This window comes from Giraffa tippelskirchi, chromosome 7 (assembly GCF_054371585.1).
Source record: "Giraffa tippelskirchi isolate mGirTip1 chromosome 7, T2T-mGirTip1v1.2.pri, whole genome shotgun sequence".
NCBI classification, from domain to species: Eukaryota; Metazoa; Chordata; class Mammalia; order Artiodactyla; family Giraffidae; genus Giraffa; species Giraffa tippelskirchi.
In genome coordinates this window covers 4675703-4695889 of record NC_137281.1, presented here as the reverse complement: position 1 = coordinate 4695889, position 20187 = coordinate 4675703, and the positions used below count along the sequence as shown (strand labels likewise).

Below are 20187 nucleotides of genomic sequence, written 5' to 3'. Positions count from 1 at the left end.
CCTGCCAATGGAGGAGAAACAGGAGACATGGGTTTGATCACTGGGTTGGAAAGATCTCCTGGAGGAGGAAATGGCAACCCACTCCAGTATCTTGCCTGGAGAATCCCATGGACAGAGGAGCCTGGTGGGATACAGTCCATGGGATGACAAAGACATGGACATGATTGAGCAACTGAGCACGCATGCACAATAATGCTACAAAGAAATGGCAAAAGAAAGAGATATAAGACATAATGCAGACAAAGTGATGTTATAATACATGTAACAGGATACTGATTTTTTTTTTCATAAAAAAGTAACTTTTGAGTCTTTAAAAAGACACCATCTCAGCCATCTAATACTGCTGCTGCTGCTGCTGCTTAGTCGCTTCAGTCGTGTCTGACTCTGTGCGACCCCACAGAGGGCAGCCCACCAGGCTCCCCTGTCCCTGGGATTCTCCAGGCAAGAACACTGGAGTGGGTTGCCATTTCCTTCTCCAATGCATGAAAGAGAAAAGTGAAAGGGAAGTTGCTCAGTCATGTCCGACTCCTAGCGACCCCATGGACTGCAGCCTACCAGGCTCCTCCGTCCATGGGATTCTCCAGGCAAGAGTACTGGAGTGGGGTGCCATCACCTTCTCCACATCTAATACTACTTATCCATTTTTAAAGGTGTGAGGAAGATGATCACAATTCTTCAAGTAAGGGAAGTAGATTCAAAGTGCAGAATTCTTATTAATGGACTGCCAGGGAATTCCCAAGACAACGTATTCTTAGCATGACTCCCCATCCAAGCAGTCCACCAGATTAAGGTATCAAGGCAATTCAGTAAAGGAAGGATTTTGAAAAACTGGTGCCTATCAAAAGAATATTCACAGTGGGAAAATAAAAGGATCTCCATCTGAACTTTACATGTGTACAAATATTAGCTCCAATTTAAAAGTTTTGGCTATTATGAAAAATCTTCTATTGACCATTTTGTACAAGATGTTTCTATGGATAAATGTTTTCAAATCTCTTGGGTATACCTGTAAAAGCAACGTTGCTGGGTGTGATATTGTCATTTATAAGTAACAGGGATGTGGTCATTCACATGAGAAATTCGTTAATTCCACTCACACCTTATTTGGCTAAACTCATCTTCATTAAGGGCTTGCCTTGATGGAAGGAGACTGAGAAATTAGGGAACCCATGGCTATGGGTGCATAAAGAATTCTAGAACCACAATGGCAAAAAAAAAAAAAGAAAAAAAAACTGAATTAGAAAATGGGCAAAATGAGAGACTTTTCACTTAAGCTGGAATATATAGTAAAAGTAGGAAAAAGAAAATATTTTCAACATCACTAACCAGCAAGTGTGGGACCTTCACGTTTTCTGTTTCCTCCGTGTACACCCCCTACTACCTTCAGAGTTCATAGAAAACTAAAGACTCTCTACTACCCACTGGAGATGATCATTACGAACTTGTAATTGTGGGAAGTGGCAACTGGGAACAAAGTTTTTCCAAACCACTGTCAGTGCACCAAGTGTGCACCGTCACTCCACTAGAGTTGAACTGATATAACATTTCTAGGAGATGGTGTATCAAAATCACAAAATGTATCTCAGAGACAGGCAATCTCCCTCCCAGCCAACAGTTCCAGTAGCAGGAAGGCATCAGATAAGTACTTTGCTGAAGCAAAAGAGTCTGTAAGGGGAAAACTGAGCTCACGTCCCAAACATGCATGTCTCCTGGATCAAGACCAACCCACTGGCAAAGACGAGGAGGAACGATTCTGAAAACTGGACAGAACCTGTGCAGGGAACCTACAGGTCCTGAACACCACAAAACCCCTGACAACAACTACTATCATTTCATGTATGCTCAGTGACGGTGGTTGTGGATTTATCTATGGAGCATTTAATCTGATGGTAAATTTACCTATGCTTTCATGTCAGTCCCCACGGCCCTGTGCTCTGCCTCTTGCTACAATATGACCAACAGAAATTTCTACACATAAGAAGAAAGAAATGTGATTTTCTGTGGCTTTTCCAGAATCATCGTTCTTTATGTTGCTAAGGACTGAGGACGCAATGGAGGGCTTGAGGAAAACATTTCAGAAACTCCCCTTCTGCTGGCCTCTTTCAGCACACACAGGGAACAGTATACAATGCAGAAACATAGCTCACTTCCCAGAATGGCTAACTCCAAACAACACGAGTAGAAAACAGGACAGTGGGGCTGTTAAAAGTCTGTCACTGAGCTTTAAATATAGAGTGAATTCTGAAATAACTGTATCACGAAGTGGGTAGATTTTTTTGAGGAAAGTTATGTGTAAGCTCCTGATGCCACATCCTGAAGCTTTTCATGTCTGAGCCAACAGGGCTCTGACTGCAGTCAAGCAAGGCAGGGGTTCCCAGGAGGCAAAGAGGGGAAATGCAGAGATACCCCAGGGCAGATCCCCACTTCAAAGGGAAGTGATCCTCACCCACAGACAGCAGGTTCCTGTAGGTCTCCAGCATCACGTCCCTGTACAATGTCCTCTGGGCAGGGGCCAGGCATTCCCACTCCTCCTGAGAGAACTCTATGTCCACATCAGTGAATGTCAACGATCTCTGCAATGAAAATATATTTCACCAAGGGGCTCTGAGGAGAGTTTTTATTCTCATGGAAAATGAGAAGAGGAGAGAGGAATAAGGATCAATTCAGTTGCAGTATTTATTCTGACAGATCTATGTGAAGGGAATTTGAAGCAAATTGTGTTTCTTTAATTTTAATTCCTCATACTTTTTCACATAATTATAATGTCCTCCAATCAATGTGGATTTTTCATAGTTGTGGACAATACATGAAATACACACAAATAAAAGGCAGCCATGGGTGGTCTAGGCTGAAGTGTTATATAGCATCTGAATGAAAATAAAAACACAACATACCAAAATTTATGATATGCAGTCAGAGCGGTACTAAAGGGGAAGTCCACACTGCTAAGAGCTTACAACAAGCAGAAAGAGGCACGCTCGACACTACTGTTCAAGAAACCAATGAACATCTCTACCAGAGACATTAGACAAGAGAAAACTTAAGGTCATCCAAATATAAAAGGAAAAATTACCTGTTTTTGTAGGTGACAAGGTTTTCTATGTAAAAACCAAAAAGATTCCAAGATAAAACTATTACCTTAAAAAAACTTTAGAAAAGTTGCAGCCAAAAAAAAGAGCACACAAAAATCAATTGCATTCTATACAGAGGGAACAATGCCAACAAAAAATTACAGAACAATCTTATTTACTATGGGCTTCCCTGATAGCTCAGTTGGTAAAGAATCTGCTTGCAATGCAGAAGACCCCGGTTTGATTCCTGGGTCAGGAAGATCTGCTGGAGAAGGGACAGGCTACCCACTCCAGTGTTCCTGGGCTTCCCTTGTGGGTCAGCTGGTAAAGAATCCACCTGCAATGAGGGAGACCTGGATTCGATCCCTGGGTTGGGAAGATCCCCTGGAGGAGAGAAAGGCTACCCACTCCAGTATTCTGGCCTGGAGAATTCCACGGACTGTATAGTCCATGGGGTCGTAAAGAGTCAGACACGACTGAGTGACTTTCACTTCACTTCACTTCCTATATACTATAGCATCAAAACGGGTAGAATACTTAGGAACAAATGAATCAAGGAGGTGAAAGACTTGTACATTGAAAACTAGTAAATGTTCTGAAAGAAGTCCATGGAGATAGAAATAAATAAAAAGACAGCCATACTCATGGATTCAAATATGTAATATTCTTAAAATGACCACATTACCAAAGTGTTCTAGAGATTCAGTGGAATCTATATCAAAATTTCAACAGCAATTTTTGCAGTAAAAGAAAACAAAAATCATGCCAAAGTTTATAGGGAACCTCAAGGGACCACAAAGGGCCAAAATACTCTTGAAAAAGAAGATGGAGGCCATCATTTTGAGATTTCAAGACATATTACAAAGTAATCAAGATGATGTGGTATTGGCATAAACAAAGATACATCAACCAATGAAGCAGACTAGAGTATCAGAAATAGGAAATATTACGGCGGCCCAGTGGTTAGAACTCTCTGTTCTTGGTGCTAAGGGCCCGGATTCGGTCTCTGGTCAAGGAACAAAGATCTCACAAGCTAAGAGGTGCAGCAGAAAAAAGAAAAAAAAGAATACCAGAAATAATTCTTGATAAATATGAAAAATGTATTGACATGGATGCCAAGACTACACAAAGAAGGAAGGTCTGACTCAATAATGAATGGTGCTGATGGCATAGGAAACAATAAACAAAACAAAAAGACAACCCACAGATTGGGAGAAAATATTTGCAAATGATGTGACTGATAAGGGATTAGTCTCCAAAATTTACAACAGCTTATGACACTTAATAGCATCAAAACAAATAACCCATTCAAAAACTGGGTGGCAGAAGACCTGAATAGGTATTTCTTCTCTAAAGAGGACATATAGATGGCGAATAGGCATATGAAACGGTGTTCAAAATTGCTAGTTACAAGAGAAATGCAAATCAAAACTACAATGAGATATGACCTCATACAGGTCAGAATGGCTACCATCAAAAAAATCTACAAACAACAAATGCTGGAGAGGGTGTGGAGAGACGGGAACCCTCCTGCACTGTTGGTGGGAATTTAAACTGGTTCAGCCACGGTGGAGAAGAGTATGGAGGTTCCTCAGAAAACTAAAAACAGAGCTACCATATGACCCTGCAATCCCACTCCTGGGCATATATCCAGAGAAAAACATGACCCGAAAAGATACGTGTACCCCAATGTTCACTGCAGCACTGTTTACAATGGCCGAGACACGGAAACAACCTAAATATCCATTGACAGAGGAATGGATAAAGAAGATGTGGAACAGATACACAATGGAATATTACTCAGCCATTAAAAGGAATGAAACAAGGCCATTTGCAGCAACATGAACGGACCCAGAGAGCGTCATACTGAGTCCAAGAGTCAGACAGAAAAGGAGAAATATCATATGACATCCTTTATATGTGGAATCTAAAAAGAAACGATACAAATGAACATACTTAAACAGAAAGAGACTCACAGACTTAGAAAATGAACTCATGGTTGCCAGGGGGAAGGGATGGTTGGGGACCTTAGGAAGGTCATGTAAACACTGCTATGTTTAGAGTGGATAACCAATGGGAACCTATTGTATAGCACATGGAACTCTGGTCAATGTTATACGCCAGTCTGGATGGGAATGGGGTTTGGGGGGAGAATGGATAAATGGACATCTATGGCTGAGTCCCTTCGCTGTTCACCTGAAACCATCACAATACTGTTAGTCGGTTATACCCCCAATACAAAATGTTTTTGGTGTTAAAAGAAAATTAAAAAAAAAAAAAAAATGAATGGTGCTGAGAATGTAGGTGTCTTCTAGCGAAAGAATGAAGCTGAAACCTTACCTGCTTTCATCAAACCTACTTTTACCAAAACTAAAAACTTCAGTGTGTCACACAATACAACCCACAGAGTAGAAAGACAATTTCTGAGTGATGGAGGTGATAAAAATGAGTTAAAGAATTTCCGACTATCAGAAATTTAAGTTGTTTTCATAGAGTAAATTCGATAATGCAATAAAGCACCCACTATAACTGAAGTCTGTTTCTGAATTGTCATTCCACTCTCAATCATTAAGATTTTGAAGAAAGTGACTCATTCATTTACATTCAGTGGTGTTAGAAAAAATCAGAACAAATTTTCCCTTATTGATCTGATTTCCAGATTTTACCAGATGTTGTGCATATAATACCTGACTTCTATATGCAGCTTCCTTACCCTGTTTGACAGAGAGCAGACAGCACATCCAGATGGGCCCTCAGCAGTCCCTGCTGCCCAACAGCACTGAGACCCCGTCTCCAACCCGTGGGTGAGAATCCCTGCCCAGGACGGTGCCCAGGGGAGCCTCCTCACAAGGGCCAGCTCAGCGGGTCATGGGGAGACGGGATCTAAGTGGAGACGACTGGCCCTGAGGGAAGGCCTCGGGTGAGTGTGCGTGTACAGGAGTCAGACAGGACACTCCAGAGTCAGACACGATTAGCGGGTCCAGAGAAGGGCATTTCAGGAGGGACAGACTGAGAATCCACTGAGAATATGACCTTACCTGGGAAAGAGCCATGCCTGACTTGTTTTCTTTCATCTTCTTCAACTTCAGGGCTTCTTCCTCAGGCAACACAGTCTTCAGAGATCTATCATGAAAGTTGAAAACGTGCTGTTTAACGCTTCGAGTCAACACACACCCTTCGTGTGCCCCAACCACGCACACAGGGAAGCCCTGACCATGAGGAACAGACAGTCCCCTGTGGCCACTGTCTCAGGAGGGGCTCAGGACACTCAACTCCCGCACAGAGACTAACACGGGACTTTCCCACACTTTCCCTCGAATCACACTCCCCTCCTGGTGAGGCCTCATGCACACAGCAGCAGGGGGCACCTGAGCTGACCTGACAATCCCCTTCAGGTCACACTCCAGGCCCTGGTCCATCCCCGCTCAGGGCAGAGCGCCTCCTCTTCAGCCCAGATCTCAGCCCTCAGGACTGGGAGGATTCAGAGTCCTGATGTTCAGTGAGGGATCCAGGCTGCAATCACCTGGGGCATCTTAAATATTATCAAGCTGTAAACCGACACAAACTACCTGAGGGGGAATCTCTGGTCAGAGGGTACAAAACATGGGTGTGCAAAATGCCTCATCAACGAAACGTGAAGCCTGGAGTGAGCACCACTCCACCACTCAGAGACAAGAGTCCTGATGCTCAGTGAGATAGACTGAAATCACCTGGAGCACCTAAAATATACAAACATTCACAAAATGTGCACAGGCCTTATAGACGAGTTTTGCAGTTCTCATCCTCATCTGCATAATTTGAGCAACTTTTGAATTTAGTACATTCTAAAGCCACAAAAGCTACATCTGAAATTAATCAGCCCCATCCAAAGACCTCACCACCCATCTGGACCCAGTTTCTCCCCTACCTACACTCCTAGGTGGTTCCACTTCATTCTCTTTATCTGTTTTCCTATTTTATCTCTACTTCTGGGTCTCCTCTTTCCCTTGCTCTCCCACACCTCTCCTGCCCTTGGCTGCAATGCATTCCCTCCCTTGAGGCTCTCCCCCCAGCCTTCTCGATTGCCCTATGTGTCTAGGTATTTCTGCCTCTTCTGTCCCCCACCTCTGCTCCCTTTCTGCCCTCCCTCTTCCTCCGATCGCCCTGTCACCCTTTGTACTGTTCCTCTGCCAGAACCACGACGCTCTGAAGGCCGCTGTCCCACCTTTCACCCCATCTCAGACTCTCTGTGTGAAAGGCCTCACCACTGTTACTTGTCCGCTACTGATGATCCAGGGGCCCCCACCACCTCTGGTGCTCTCCAATCCCTGGAGATCCAGCTTTTTATTTATTTCTCTATTTGATTCATCTGCTCCTTTCAAGGCGTAATCGCTTTCCTTTTACAGTCTATTTACAAGTCACTCAGCCATCCTTTATGTTCTGATCTCTTCTCCTTCATTCTTTTGCCTCAAGTTCCTATTTATCTGTCCGGCTCTCTGACTCAGCTTCTCCTGATCGCCTGGCCCACGAATTTACAAGGATGGCGAGCGAGTAAGATGCCCGCCTACAACGAGAGACCATTTGCCATTGGGTAACTTTTGGCGCCGAAGAACACTGGGTGTTACAGGGCTGGCTGAGGTCACCTCCCTCTACGCGTGGTGAGAGGAAGGGCTGACGGGAAGGGGAGGTCGGCTGGGCAGAAGGACCGGTCTGAGGAGACGCCAGGACAGAGGGGGTGGGAGGGACGGGGTCTCAGGAGCTGGGCGGGCTCTCCGGAATCCCTGGACCGGGGAGAGGGCGAGGCCTCTGCGGGAGCCGGGAGACCGGCGCGGCCTCCAGGGGTCGAGAGGGCGAGCCTTGGGGGCGGAGGGCGGAGGGAGTCCATTTGGCGTGAGAGGACTTTACTTGAGGGATGGAGAAAGAGGTACTCAACCAGTTTAAGGCAGGAAAATGAGCGAAAGGCGGCGCCTACCTGGACTGAACCCAAGGGAACGGACCAGCCTCAGAGACAATTCAACCACAAAGGAAAACATACTCGACGAGTATCGGCGCGGTCTGACTCTGCTTGCGGGGGAGGGCCGGGGGCTGAAATTTAAGGCCCACAGTAACTCCGAGACCCTGACAGTGGAGCAAGGGAGGCCGCCTACCGCAGATTCGCCCTAGAAATCAGAAGTTTACGCTCTGCACTGCCACTGTCTCTTGGAGCACGTTTGCGGGTAAGAAACTGCTCAGGCACGCTGTTAAGGGCGGGACTTCCGGTTGCAGTGCGCGGGCGGAGGCTACTGGGAGGGCGGCGCACGAAGAGCCCTGATCCACTCAGCAGCACCTGGAGGCGGGCCAGGGGACCGTACCTTCTACACCGCGAAAACGCTCATTCTAAGATCCTGTGTGAAACAGGTTTAAGTCAACACCTTGTATTTGTGTCTGCAAGTAGGATGTTTCCTCCTGAGAAGTTTACAACGGTGTTAATCAAAAGCTGTTTTTGCCAGCAGGTTTCTCTCAGGTCCCTCTCCTGAGACTCAGGCGCTTCATTCCATGGTTAGGAACAGCGGTCTCCCAGGGGTTGCTGTGAGATGCTAGCTAGCTCCTGGAACTTGCCTGCAATTAGAATCAACGTAGGCAGTTCAAGGAACGAAGAACTGGATTTGCCGCTATAATAAAAACTAGAATGAGAAATACAAAATGCTCCCTGGGTAGAATTCTACCCTACAGAACAGTTTTTCCTTTCTATTCCTCATTCAGTCAGGATGAGCGAGAATGAATGACAACACGCTGGCAGTTCCAGGCCCTCGGAGACTAATCCTGGAAATTGCTCTAAATTGCACTGTTCATTCTTTTTTCTCCAAAGTGTTTTGCCTTTGAAAACTTTTCCTCACAGTGTTATTGAGATGAACTTGGCATACATCACTGTATGACATGAAGGTATACAGCATAATGTTCTTTCATATATTGAAAGTTATTTTAAGTTAATAAGCATCCATAATCCCATATAGATCCAATAAAAAAAATAAAAAGAAAAAAATATTTTTCTGTTTATGATACTGTCGACTTAAAAAAACACACAACCCAAGAGTCGTGAGTTGTTTCATTTCGGGCAGAATGAGGACTACAGCCAAGGGAACAAGGTCTCAGAGACAGCTTCCAGGAACTGTTCTGAAGAGGTAGAGGCACAAAGTCTGTACAACCATTATTTTGGTGAATGAGGACACAGTTCCTTGGAGAATCTCTTAATTTACTATTAGGGATGCTGCCGAATTGATAAATCATTGAATAAAATCAATTTTTAAAATTTACTGTTAAATTTTTGCACATTAATAGAAGTCAGAGTCTGAAATATACAGTTACGATGTTTTCATTATGCCCATCTGAATAGTCTTGAACAGAGTGGAAAGAATAATGCAAGTACAAATTGAGTATTTAATCCTCAAATTGTATCCTGTTTGATTCCATATTTGAAAAAGATTACTACAGATTCTTTCAATCCTGAGAACCTAATGGCACATTGCTAGCTTCTCTACTTGTAAAGTTGGAGACACAAAAAAAGTGTTGGTGGAAGCAACAAGATTCATCTAGGGTTGACAAAGTAACTAAATTTATTAATTACAATAGGAAACGTATCAGTTCAGTCACTCAGTCATGTCTGACTCTTTGTGACCCCATGAACCGCAGCACACCAGGCCTCCCTGTCCATCACCAACTCCCCGAGTCCACCCAAACCCATGTCCATAGAGTCGATGATGCCATCCAGCCATCTCATCTTCTGTTGTCCCCTTCTCCTCCTGCCCTCAATCTTTCCCATCATCAGGGTCTTTTCCAATGAGTCAGCTCTTGGCATCAGGTGGCCAAAGTACTGGAGTTTCAGTTTCAATATCAGTCCTTCCAATGAACACCCAGGACTGATCTTTAGGATGGACTGGCTGGATCTCCTTGCAGTCCAAGGGATTCTCAAGAGTCTTCTCCAACACCACAGTTCAAAAGCATCAATTCTTCTGCGCTAAGCTTTCTTTATAGTCTAACTCTCACATCCATACATGACCACTGGGAAAACCGTAGCCTTGACCATATGGACCTTTGTTGGCAAACTAATGTCTCTGCTTTTTAATATGCTGTCTAGGTTGGTCATAACTTTCCTTCCAAGGAGTAAGCGTCTTTTAATTTCATGGCTGCAATCACCATCTGCAGTGATTTTGGAGCCCAGAAAAATAAAGTCAGCCACTGTTTCCACTGTTTGCCCATCTATCTGCCATGAAGTGATGGGACCGGATGCCAGGATCTTAGTTTTATGAATGTTGAGCTTTAAGCCAACTTTTTCACTCTCCTCTTTCACTTTCATTAAGAGGCTCTTTAGTTCTTCTTCACTTTCTGCCATAAGGGTGGTGTCATCTGCATATCTGAGGTTATTGATACTTCTCCCGGCAATCCCGATTCCAGCTTGTGCTTCCTCCAACCCAGCATTTCTCATGATGTACTCTGCATAGAAGTTAAATAAGCAGGGTGACAATATACAGCCTTGACATACTCCTTTTCCTATTTGGAACCAGTCTGTTGTTCCATGTATGAAACACTCTAAATAAAACAGCTGCAAATGTAACTGCAGCAGTTAAATGTGAATCATACTCATACATGCAATATTCTAATGCATATGAATATATTTTCCTCTGAAGATAACTGCTCTGTTCAATTTCCAAAAATAACTCATTAAACATACATATATACAACAGTTATAACATCCGGTGGAGAAAGTGACCAAGTTTTCCTCTGCATTATTTCTACCAGATAATCAGTTCCTAGTGACCTGTCACTTTCCCCCCATGAAGAGCCCAGTCCCTTAATGTCCTGTATGCTCTGTCCAAGGCCAGTAGATGGATGATTCTGTCCCATAACCCACTGTGAACTACCTACAGAAAGGCACCCTGAATGCAATAAGCATGATGAGTAATCATGCCCTCAGTTCAGTTCAGTTCAGTCGCTCAGTCGTGTCCAACTCTTTGCGACCCCATGAATTGCAGCACGCCAGGCCTCCCTGTCCATCACCAACTCCCGGAGTCTACCCAAACCCATGTCCATCGAGTCGGTGATGCCATCCAACCATCTCACCCTCTGTCGTCCCCTTCTCCTCCCGCCCCCAATCCTACCCAGCATTAGGGTCTTTTCCAATGAGTCAACACTTCGCATGATTTTAGAAACCTGAGTGAAGGATTTTGCACACTCAATGTAGTTGAAAAGTTTCTTTAAAAAATGTACTCTCCAATGACTTGTAAGGTGCGAGTTTTGACGGAAGGCTTTGCCACAATCACTACATTTGAAAGGTTTCAGTCCAGAATGAATTTGCTGATGACGTGAAAGGCTTGATTTTTGAGTAAAGACCTGGCCACATTCACTACATTTGTTAGGTTTCTTTGCAGTATGAACTCTCTGGTGCCTTCCAAGAGTTGCACATATAGTGAAAACTTTACCATACTCATTACATGTGTAAGGTTTCTCTCCAGTATGAGTTCTCTGATGACTTGCAAGATGTGAATTTTTACTAAACCTCCTGTCACATTCATTACATTTATAGGGTTTCTCTCCAGAATGAACCTTCCGATGAATTGCAAGGTTTTTATTTCGACTGAAGACCTTGCTACATATATCACATTCATATAACTTCTTTCCAGTAAGAATTTTCTGATGTCTGATGAGGTTAGAGCGGTGACTAAAGGTTTTCCCACACTCATTACACTGGTAAGGTTTCTCTCCAGTATGAACTCTATGATGTAATGCAAGGGTTGCATATAGACTAAAAGCTTTGCCACACTCATTACATTTATAAGGTTTCTTCCCAGTATGAACCCTCCGATGAGTTGCAAGGCTTGAATTATTACTGAAGACTTTGCTGCAGAGATCACATTGACAGAACTTCTTTCCTGTATGAATTTTCTGATGTCTAATGAGGTTTGAATAGTGATTAAAGGTTTTTCCACATTCATTACATTTGTAAGGTTTCTCTCCACTGTGAATTCTCCAATGATTTACAAGTCTTGAATTTTGACTAAAGACTTTGTCACATAAATCACATTTAAATATTTTCGCTCCTGTGTGGACTGTCTGATGTCTGGCGAGGTTTGAGCTATTGAGGAAGGTTTTGTTACACTTGCTACATTTGTAAGGTCTTTTGCTGTGTGCTTTCTGGTCCTATGTCAGTACTGTGGAACTGCGTAAAGTCATTTTCAGGTGTGTTAGAAATACTGGTTTTAACTCTAGGAGAAATTATATGAAGTGGTGAAAGTGGGACACTACTGTTGATTTTCTTGTCCGGGTGATCAAATCCATACATTTCCCCTTCACTTCTCATTATGTGGAGTTCATCCTGAAAGTTTAAACCAAACCAATTTTCAACAGGCTCAATCCCAACATCCTTTTCACAACGGCAACGTCTTCCATCGGTGAGACTTTGGTTATTGGTCACAGGCATTCCTTTATCATTTCTTTCATCACATCTCTGCTGAGACTCAAAGTCATTCATATTTTCCTGCATTTCCCTGAGGTAAAAATGTTTGATTTCAAGACTTTTGGGTCTTCTCAACATCACTGTTTGAAGTACTTTTCTTGTGTCACTGTTTGATTTTACCTTTAACTGCTTAATCACTTGTATAGGCGAGATATCTACAAGATATAAAGAACCACAGTATCCTATTCATTAGAATCCATAAGTAAATCTTTCATGTTGAGTATGTATTACACCAAAAGTAATACTGATCCCCAACAGAATTATGAAAGTTCCTAACAAAGATCTTAAAACTTTTAGAAACACTAAAGGAATAGAATTCTTTACTAAATAACATATAATTCAAGTTAATTTTAAGGTAGCCTTGCTTTATAAACCCTATATCAAAAACACTCACATTGGAAATCAGCTATCAAAGAAAGGGTATTTTTTCACCATGACCCCAAAGTACATACCAATTAACATTAAACATACTGCTGTTCCATAATTGAGGAGAAAAAAAATTATATCACAGATATATTCTGCATTCTTACTATAGAAAAATGCTAAAAAATGGGTAAATATACTGTAATGCTAAATAGTCCAAACAAGGTGATCTAATAAATAATTTAATGGGCTGTTTAGAATTGAGAAATTAATACATGACAGAGAAAATAAAGAATATAATAAAACTATTTTTAAGAAAAAGTATTTTTCTAAACATTTACTATAAAGCTATGTACCCATAAATAAAAGGCATTTTACAACATGAACAAATAATGCATGTCAGCCGTATTGCATAATACATGCCAAAAGACCATCATCTGGATATCACAATTAAGAATTAATATAAAAAATATTGTGCAGTGATCAAACAACCAATATATAGAGGATGCCCTACTTAGGCAGTATCGTTTAAATTATTTATGTTATTCACTCCAAATGTATGTAATAAGGATTGAACATTTTGTAAATTTTTAAACCAGGGTCAGACAAAATGCTGAAAAAAATTGCAAAAGAAAAGCACACAAAATAATAAAGACAAAGGGATACTAACAACCTGCAGCAGGGGGTTCCCTGGTGACGCAGTGGATAAGAATAGGGCTGCCAATGCAGGGGACAAGAGTTTGATCCCTGGTGCGGGAAAAATCCACATGCCACGGAGCAACTAAGTTCCTGCACCACAACTACTGGGCCCACGTGCCACAATTACTGAGCACCTAGAGCCCGTGCTTCCCAATAAGAGAAGCCACGGAAATGAGAAACCCCTTCTCTGCCAGCAACTAACAAATAATTAGTTGGAGCCAGGGCAACCAATATTTAAGTTTTTAAAAAAGGAGATGGATGCACTTCTTCTGTGCACAGACATGCAGATACAAAGAAATCGAATCAACAGTAGGAGTAGGAAAGAGATCGTCATTTTGAAACTGAGTCCCCCTATATTTGAGTTCTCTTGCTGAGTTTGATTAACCTGTTTATAGAATATGTTATTCTCTTTCTTTTCCACACTAGTTCCCCTTAAGATTGAGGAGTATCAAAAAAGGGAGGGAACTGAAACTGAGCAAGGCCTTGGGGGGCCCTGCCAGGTACACAGTTTCTGGTTCATAGAAAAAGGCTTAGTCATCTAGACTTTACCTGAGATCCAAAGAGGAGATTCAAGCAGTACCTATTAGGGAAGTGAGGGAAGGCAGAGACAAAGGAAAAGCAAGTCCAGCATAATCTTTTCCATAATGGATAGCTTAAACTGACACCTTGATTTACAACCCCTAACTGTGGCTTCAACTAGCTGGCCCCCAAAAGACTTAAAAATTGATGACACCCATAAGGTCAACCGAGAACTGAAATTCTTTTTTTTTATGATTTTTTTAATATTTACTTTTGGCTTTATTGGGTCTTAAGTTCGTGGTGTGCAGGCTCTCAATTTCTTGCTCTCTAGTTGTGGACGAGTGTGGCTTAGTTGCCTCAAGGCATGTGGGATCTTAGTTCCCCAACCAGGGATCAAACCCCAAGTCTCCCGCATTGGAAGGCAGATTCCCAAACACTGAACCACCAGGGAACTCCCGAGAACTGAAATTTTTAACCACTGACTCTAAGTAAATAATGATACATCTCAGGTAATGCCTTTGCTCCCTCTTTAAGGAATCACAAGACCAAGATTTAGAAACTTGTCTTGCAGGCACACATAGAATAATCCTAAAGAAACTCACAAGTTGCCAGAGTCAGCAGCTGAGATCTTATGGGGAAGCTGGGATCACAGACACTCCACTCCCCTCTCTTTTAAAAATCTTACACTCTGGCCAGCCAGCAAGGTGGATTTGAGACAGGCCTGGGTCTCCTATTTTCCTGGTTGGTTCTACCTCAACTAATAAACCTTTCTCTGCTCCAGACTCCAAGGTTTCAGTTCATTTGGTCTCACTGAGCGACTGGCACGAGTACTTGGGTTCAGCCTTATCGGGTCTAATGTATGTTCTTTGTTAGGAGAAGGTACAAGATGGTGCTGAAAGCCAGGCTTCTACGGAGCATTTCCTCAGAGCCCTCATCAGACTCAATGGAAAAGACTGAAAGCTTTTCTGCTAAGATCAGGAACAAGCACGCAGGCTCTCAATATTTCTAAAAACATATACCTGAAAGTTCCGGCAAGAATACATAGGCATGAAAAGAGATAATAGATCTCTTAAGAGCAAAAGGAAACAAAATTAGATTGACAACTGACATGATCCAATTATGTGTATAAGAGCTTGCCTGCTAAGTCACTTCAGTTGTGTCCGACTCTGTGCGACCCTATGGACTGTAGCCTGCCAGGATCCTCTGTCCATGGGATTCTCCAGGCAAGAATACTGGAGTGGGTTGCCATGCCCTCCTCCAGGAGACCTTCCCCTTGTGTCTCTTATGTCTCCTGCACTGGCAGGCTGATTCTTTACCACTAAGCCCAATCTAATTATGAAGAAAATGCAAAACAAAAAACAAAAACACGCCACTAGAATAATGGAAGAATTTTAAAACACAGCAGGGACTTCCCTGGCTGTCCAGTGGTCAGGACTGTGCTTCCACTGAATGGGGCATGGGTTCCATTTCATGTCTGGGAACTAAGATACCACATGCTGCACGGCATAGCCGCCCCCCCCCACAAAATTAACATGCAGAAATCAATTGAGCTTCTAAATATTAACAATGAGTAATCAAAAAATAAGCTCAGAAAACAATTCCATTTAGAAGAGAACCAAATTTTAAAAAAACCTTAGATAATGTTATATTGTCACCCTGCTTATTTAACTTATATGCAGAGTACATCATGAGAAACGCTGGGCTGGAAGAAAAACAACCTGGAATCAAGATTGCCAGGAGAAATATCAATAACCTCAGATATGCAGATGACACCACCCTTATGGCAGAAAGTGAAGAAGAACTAAAGAGTCTCTTGATGAAAGTGAAAGAGGAGAATGAAAAAGTTGGCTTAAAGCTCAACGTTCAGAAAACTAAGATCATGGCATCTGGTCCCATCACTTCACGGGAAATAGATGGGGAAACAGTGGAAACAGTGTCAGACTTTATTTTTTGGGGCTCCGAAATCACTGCTGATGGTGACTGCAGCCATGAAATTAAAAGACGCTTACTCCTTGGAAGGAAGGTTATGACCAACCTAGACAGCATATTTAAAAGCAGAGACGTTACTTTGCCAACAAAAGTCCGTCTAGTCGAGGCTATGGTGTTTCCAGTGGTCATGTATGGATGTGAGAGTTGGATGGTGAAGAAAGCTGAGTGCCAAAGAATTGATGCTTTTGAACTGTGGTGTTGGAGAAGACTCTTGAGAGTCCCTTGGACTGCAAGGAGATCCAACCAGTCCATCCTAAAGGAGATCAGTCCTGGGTGTTCATTGGAAGGACTGATATTGAAACTGAAACTCCAATACTTTGGCCACCTCATGCGAAGAGTTGACTCATTGAAAAAGACCCTAATGCTGAGAAGGATTGGGGGCAGGAGGAGAAGGGGACAACAGAGGATAAGATGGTTGGATGGCATCACCGACTCGATGGACGTGGGTATGGGTAAACTCCGGGAGTTGGTGATGGACAGGGAGGCTTGGCGTGCTGCGATTCATGGGGTCGCAAAGAGTTGGCTACGACTGAGCGACTGAATTAAACTGAACTGAATGTTATATGGGAAGGGAAAGATTTATATACTGTAACCTAAAAAGACTGTTGAAAAATATTAGAAAAGACACAATAAATGCAAAGATATCCCAAGCCCATGGATTGGAAGTCAACATTGTCAGGATGCCAATACCGGCCAAAGTGATCAACAGATTCAAAATAATCCCAAGTGAAATCCCAATGGCATTCATTTCTTAAATAGATGGATTTGTCCGTCCTACTATTCATGTGGATCTCAGCAGAGAAACAATAGCAAAAACAAGCTTGAAAAGAAGAAAGTCGACAGTTTGACACTTCAAGACTTGCTCCAGTTTCCAGACACACGATAGAGCCGACAGAAAAAACAAAAAAACCTCTTGTGTAAAGAATGCGCCGGCAATGCGGGAAACCTGGGATCGATTCCTGGGCTGGGAAGATCCCCTGGAGGAGGGCATGGCAACCCACTCCAGTATTCTTGCCTGTAGAATCCCCATGGACAGAGGGGCCTGGTGGGCTACAGTCCATGAAGTCGCAAAGAGTCGGACAGGGCTGAGACCAAGCATAGCACACACAGTCTACTGAAGCTCCACAATGGTCTCAGGATCATTGTATGGGGGAAGGGCAGCGTTCTCCACAAAATAATTGTGTTACCCGGTAAACCCAGTCCACAGACAGTCTACCAAACGTTGTTTGTAAACTACAGGAGGATTATCACAGCAAGAAAACTGGAAAAACCTTTAGTCTTTAGGTCTACATAATTCTATAGCACATTTAAGAGGCAAAATCGTACAAATTTAGGAAAATAAAAAAATCAGGAAGAGTACACATTCCCAGACTAGGCAATGCAGTACCAGAGCCAAAAATTTATAAGATATGGTAGTCAGATACCCTATGACATTGAGATGGAACCATCTGCTCAACCCACAGATGCCAAGTTATCAGCCAGAAAGATTCATACATGTTCCCCATGCAGAACTAGGGATCAAAAAGAAGATCTCTCTGTCCATCACCTTAGTTTTCTTAAGAAACAACAGAGAAGACTCAATCCATCTCCCTGGTACACACAACCCTGAAGGGCATGGCAGAGGCAGAGCGCAAGGAATGGCTCAGGGATCTAAATAAGCAGACAGGGATGGATATAGCTCCATAGACTGAGGTGCCAGACGGACTCCAACGACAGCCAATGTTTTCCCATGTTTTTTTTTTTTTTATCACAAATAATGCTTTTAATTAGTCAGCTTCTTACATTACTCACATAACAGAGACTGACAAATCCATGTTACTGTTGTTTAGTTGCTCGGTTGCGTCCGACTCTTTTGCGACCCCATGGACTATAGCCCGGTAAGCTCTGCTGTCCATGGGATTCCCCAGGCCAGAATACTGGAGAGGGTTGCCATCTCCTTCCCCAACCCATGTTTTGATTTCATCTTCTGCATACAGCAACTCTGATCAAGCTCAGAGGCTCAGCAGAGGCACCAGCTCTGATCCATGTGGACTAAGAACTGGGCATCCAGGGGAATCAAGACCAGAAGGAGAGATGAAGGAGCAAGAGACCCTGATAACACAACCCACATTATGTTCCTCAGAGTCAAGCAAAGACCAGTTCACAGGAGCCAGATGGTGACTGTTGTGGATCTTGACAAAGACCGTGCTCTCTCTCTGGAGGAACCGTGGCACCACTGGAGGGTAAAAGAATACATTTTACAGGATGAATGATATCAAGCGATAAGTAGGGGAGAAGAAAAGTTTCCTCTGCGAGTTTCCAATAAATACTCTTTGGTTTTCCCAAAGAACTCTCTACTCTGACAAGAGGTTCCCAGACTCTATAAAGGCTGTGGCTTCCTCTTGGCCCTGAGAACATGTCTCTAATTCGTACTTTTGATACATTCCACCCATTTGGTTTTTTGCTATTTTCACACCAGTTATCACAGTCCTGGGCTCTTTCTCTTGCTCTAACATGGAGATAATATTCAGATCAGAAATAGAAATTCCTGCTTTATCAAAAACAAAGAAACGTAAAGTGCTGTGTTTGTTCTCTGTTGAGTAAAGAGGGCATGACAGCTGGGTCTGGAAAAATATTTCACAAATTCATCCACCGCTTGCCTCCTTTTATGTGCACAGGGAAGGGCTTCCCTGGTGGCTCAGTGGTAACGCAGGAGACATGGGTAGGATCCCTGGTCTGGAATGACGCCATAGGCTGAGCAGCAGCTAAACCTGTGTGCCACAACTACTGAGCCCGTGCTCTAGAACCTGGGAATGGCAACTACTAAAGCCCGTGCACTAGAGCCCGAGCTCAGTGACAAGAGAAGGCACCACCACAAGAAGCCTGTGCCCCTCAACTAGAGAAAAGCCAGGCAGCAACAAAGACCCAGCACTGCCAAAATTATAAATGCATCGGGAACAGTGACACTCTTCCAAGAAATACTGAATCAGAAGCAAAGGGTAGAAAGCAGGAAATCAGACATTTTTGAAAAGTTTGCCATTGGGCTTTATACATAATTAAGCTCTGGAACCACCTCGACCTCTGATGTAACATGAAACGGACATCATCATCTGAAAAGAGGGTCAGTTTACACTAGTGATGCTCCATCATGTCTGAGTCCAGGAGGTCCACGGGGGAAAACACACAACACAAAAGGTCAGGTCCCAACGTCCACACAGAAGTCATCCTCACCCAGGGAGAGCGGGTTCCTGCAGGTCTCCACCATCACGGCCCTGTACGAGGCTCTCTGAGCAGGGTCCAGGCATTCCCACTCTTCCGGAGAGAAGTCAATGGCTACATCCTCCAAAGTCAACTGAAACAAAAAATTTTAGGGGCTCACGGTGGTTGGGGAGGAAGCTCAGATAAATTAGGAGCTTGGGATTAACATACACACACTACTACTAATATATAAAAGACAGATAAACAAGGGCCTACTGAATTGCACAAGGAACTATACTCAATATCTTGAAATAACCTATAATGGAAAAGAATCTAAAAAAGAATATATATATAGCTGAGTCATTTTGCTGTACACACTTGAAATATACATACACTTGAATCACTTTGCTGTACACTTGAAACTAATATAACATTGTCAATTAACTACACCTCAATAACAACAACAAAAATATTTACCCAAGTGGCCATGAGGATATTTCTCATCTTTTAAAAAATGAAAAGAAGAGGTAAGTGTAAGGACTGATACTATTGAAGTATATATTCTCAAAGATCCATGCTAAGGAGAAAATTATATGTCTCTAATTATAATTTCTTATGCTTTTCTAACAGATTATGATATCCTCCAATTAATACAGATTTTTCATCTTTGTGGACAATTAGAAAACACACAGAAATAAAATTCAAGGATGGGTTGTCTGTGGAGAAGAGTTAGATATTACGTTCTAAACACTGAGTTGAGGACTTCCCTGGTGGTCCAGTGGCTAAGAATCTACCTGCCAATGCAGGGGACATGGATTCAATCCCTGGTCCAGAAAGATCCCACATGCCAAGGAGCAATGAAGCCCGTGCGCCACAAGTGTTGAGCCTGTGTTCTAGAGC

At 42.9% G+C, this 20187-nt stretch overlaps 2 protein-coding genes and 1 long non-coding RNA gene across 6 annotated transcripts in view; all 3 read right to left on the bottom strand.

The window, feature by feature from the left end:
• Positions 1-20187, bottom strand: part of LOC145515125 (zinc finger protein 701-like) — a 39388-nt gene that overhangs the window by 12516 nt on the left and 6685 nt on the right. For all 4 annotated transcript variants that reach the window (XM_081514792.1, XM_081514794.1, XM_081514791.1 and 1 more), the window contains exons 3-5: positions 19321-19441; positions 6110-6194; positions 2447-2573 (exon numbers count right to left, since the gene is read on the bottom strand). In XM_081514792.1, coding sequence (XP_081370918.1) covers positions 2447-2573; positions 6110-6194; positions 19321-19394 — 286 coding nt within the window. In that variant the 5' untranslated portion in view covers positions 19395-19441. The remainder of the gene's footprint in view (positions 1-2446; positions 2574-6109; positions 6195-19320; positions 19442-20187) is intronic.
• Positions 344-2321, bottom strand: LOC145515209 (uncharacterized). Its single transcript, XR_014060755.1, has 2 exons — positions 595-2321; positions 344-450 (listed from the first exon to the last, which is right to left on the bottom strand). It is a non-coding gene; the product is annotated as an uncharacterized LOC145515209 (long non-coding RNA).
• LOC145512361 (uncharacterized) lies at positions 9621-12555 on the bottom strand. The gene is made up of 2 exons (XM_081506106.1): positions 12445-12555; positions 9621-12224 (listed from the first exon to the last, which is right to left on the bottom strand). The coding sequence occupies exons 1-2, from the start codon at positions 12553-12555 to the stop codon at positions 11013-11015; spliced, it is 1323 nt and encodes a 440-aa protein (XP_081362232.1). The 3' UTR covers positions 9621-11012.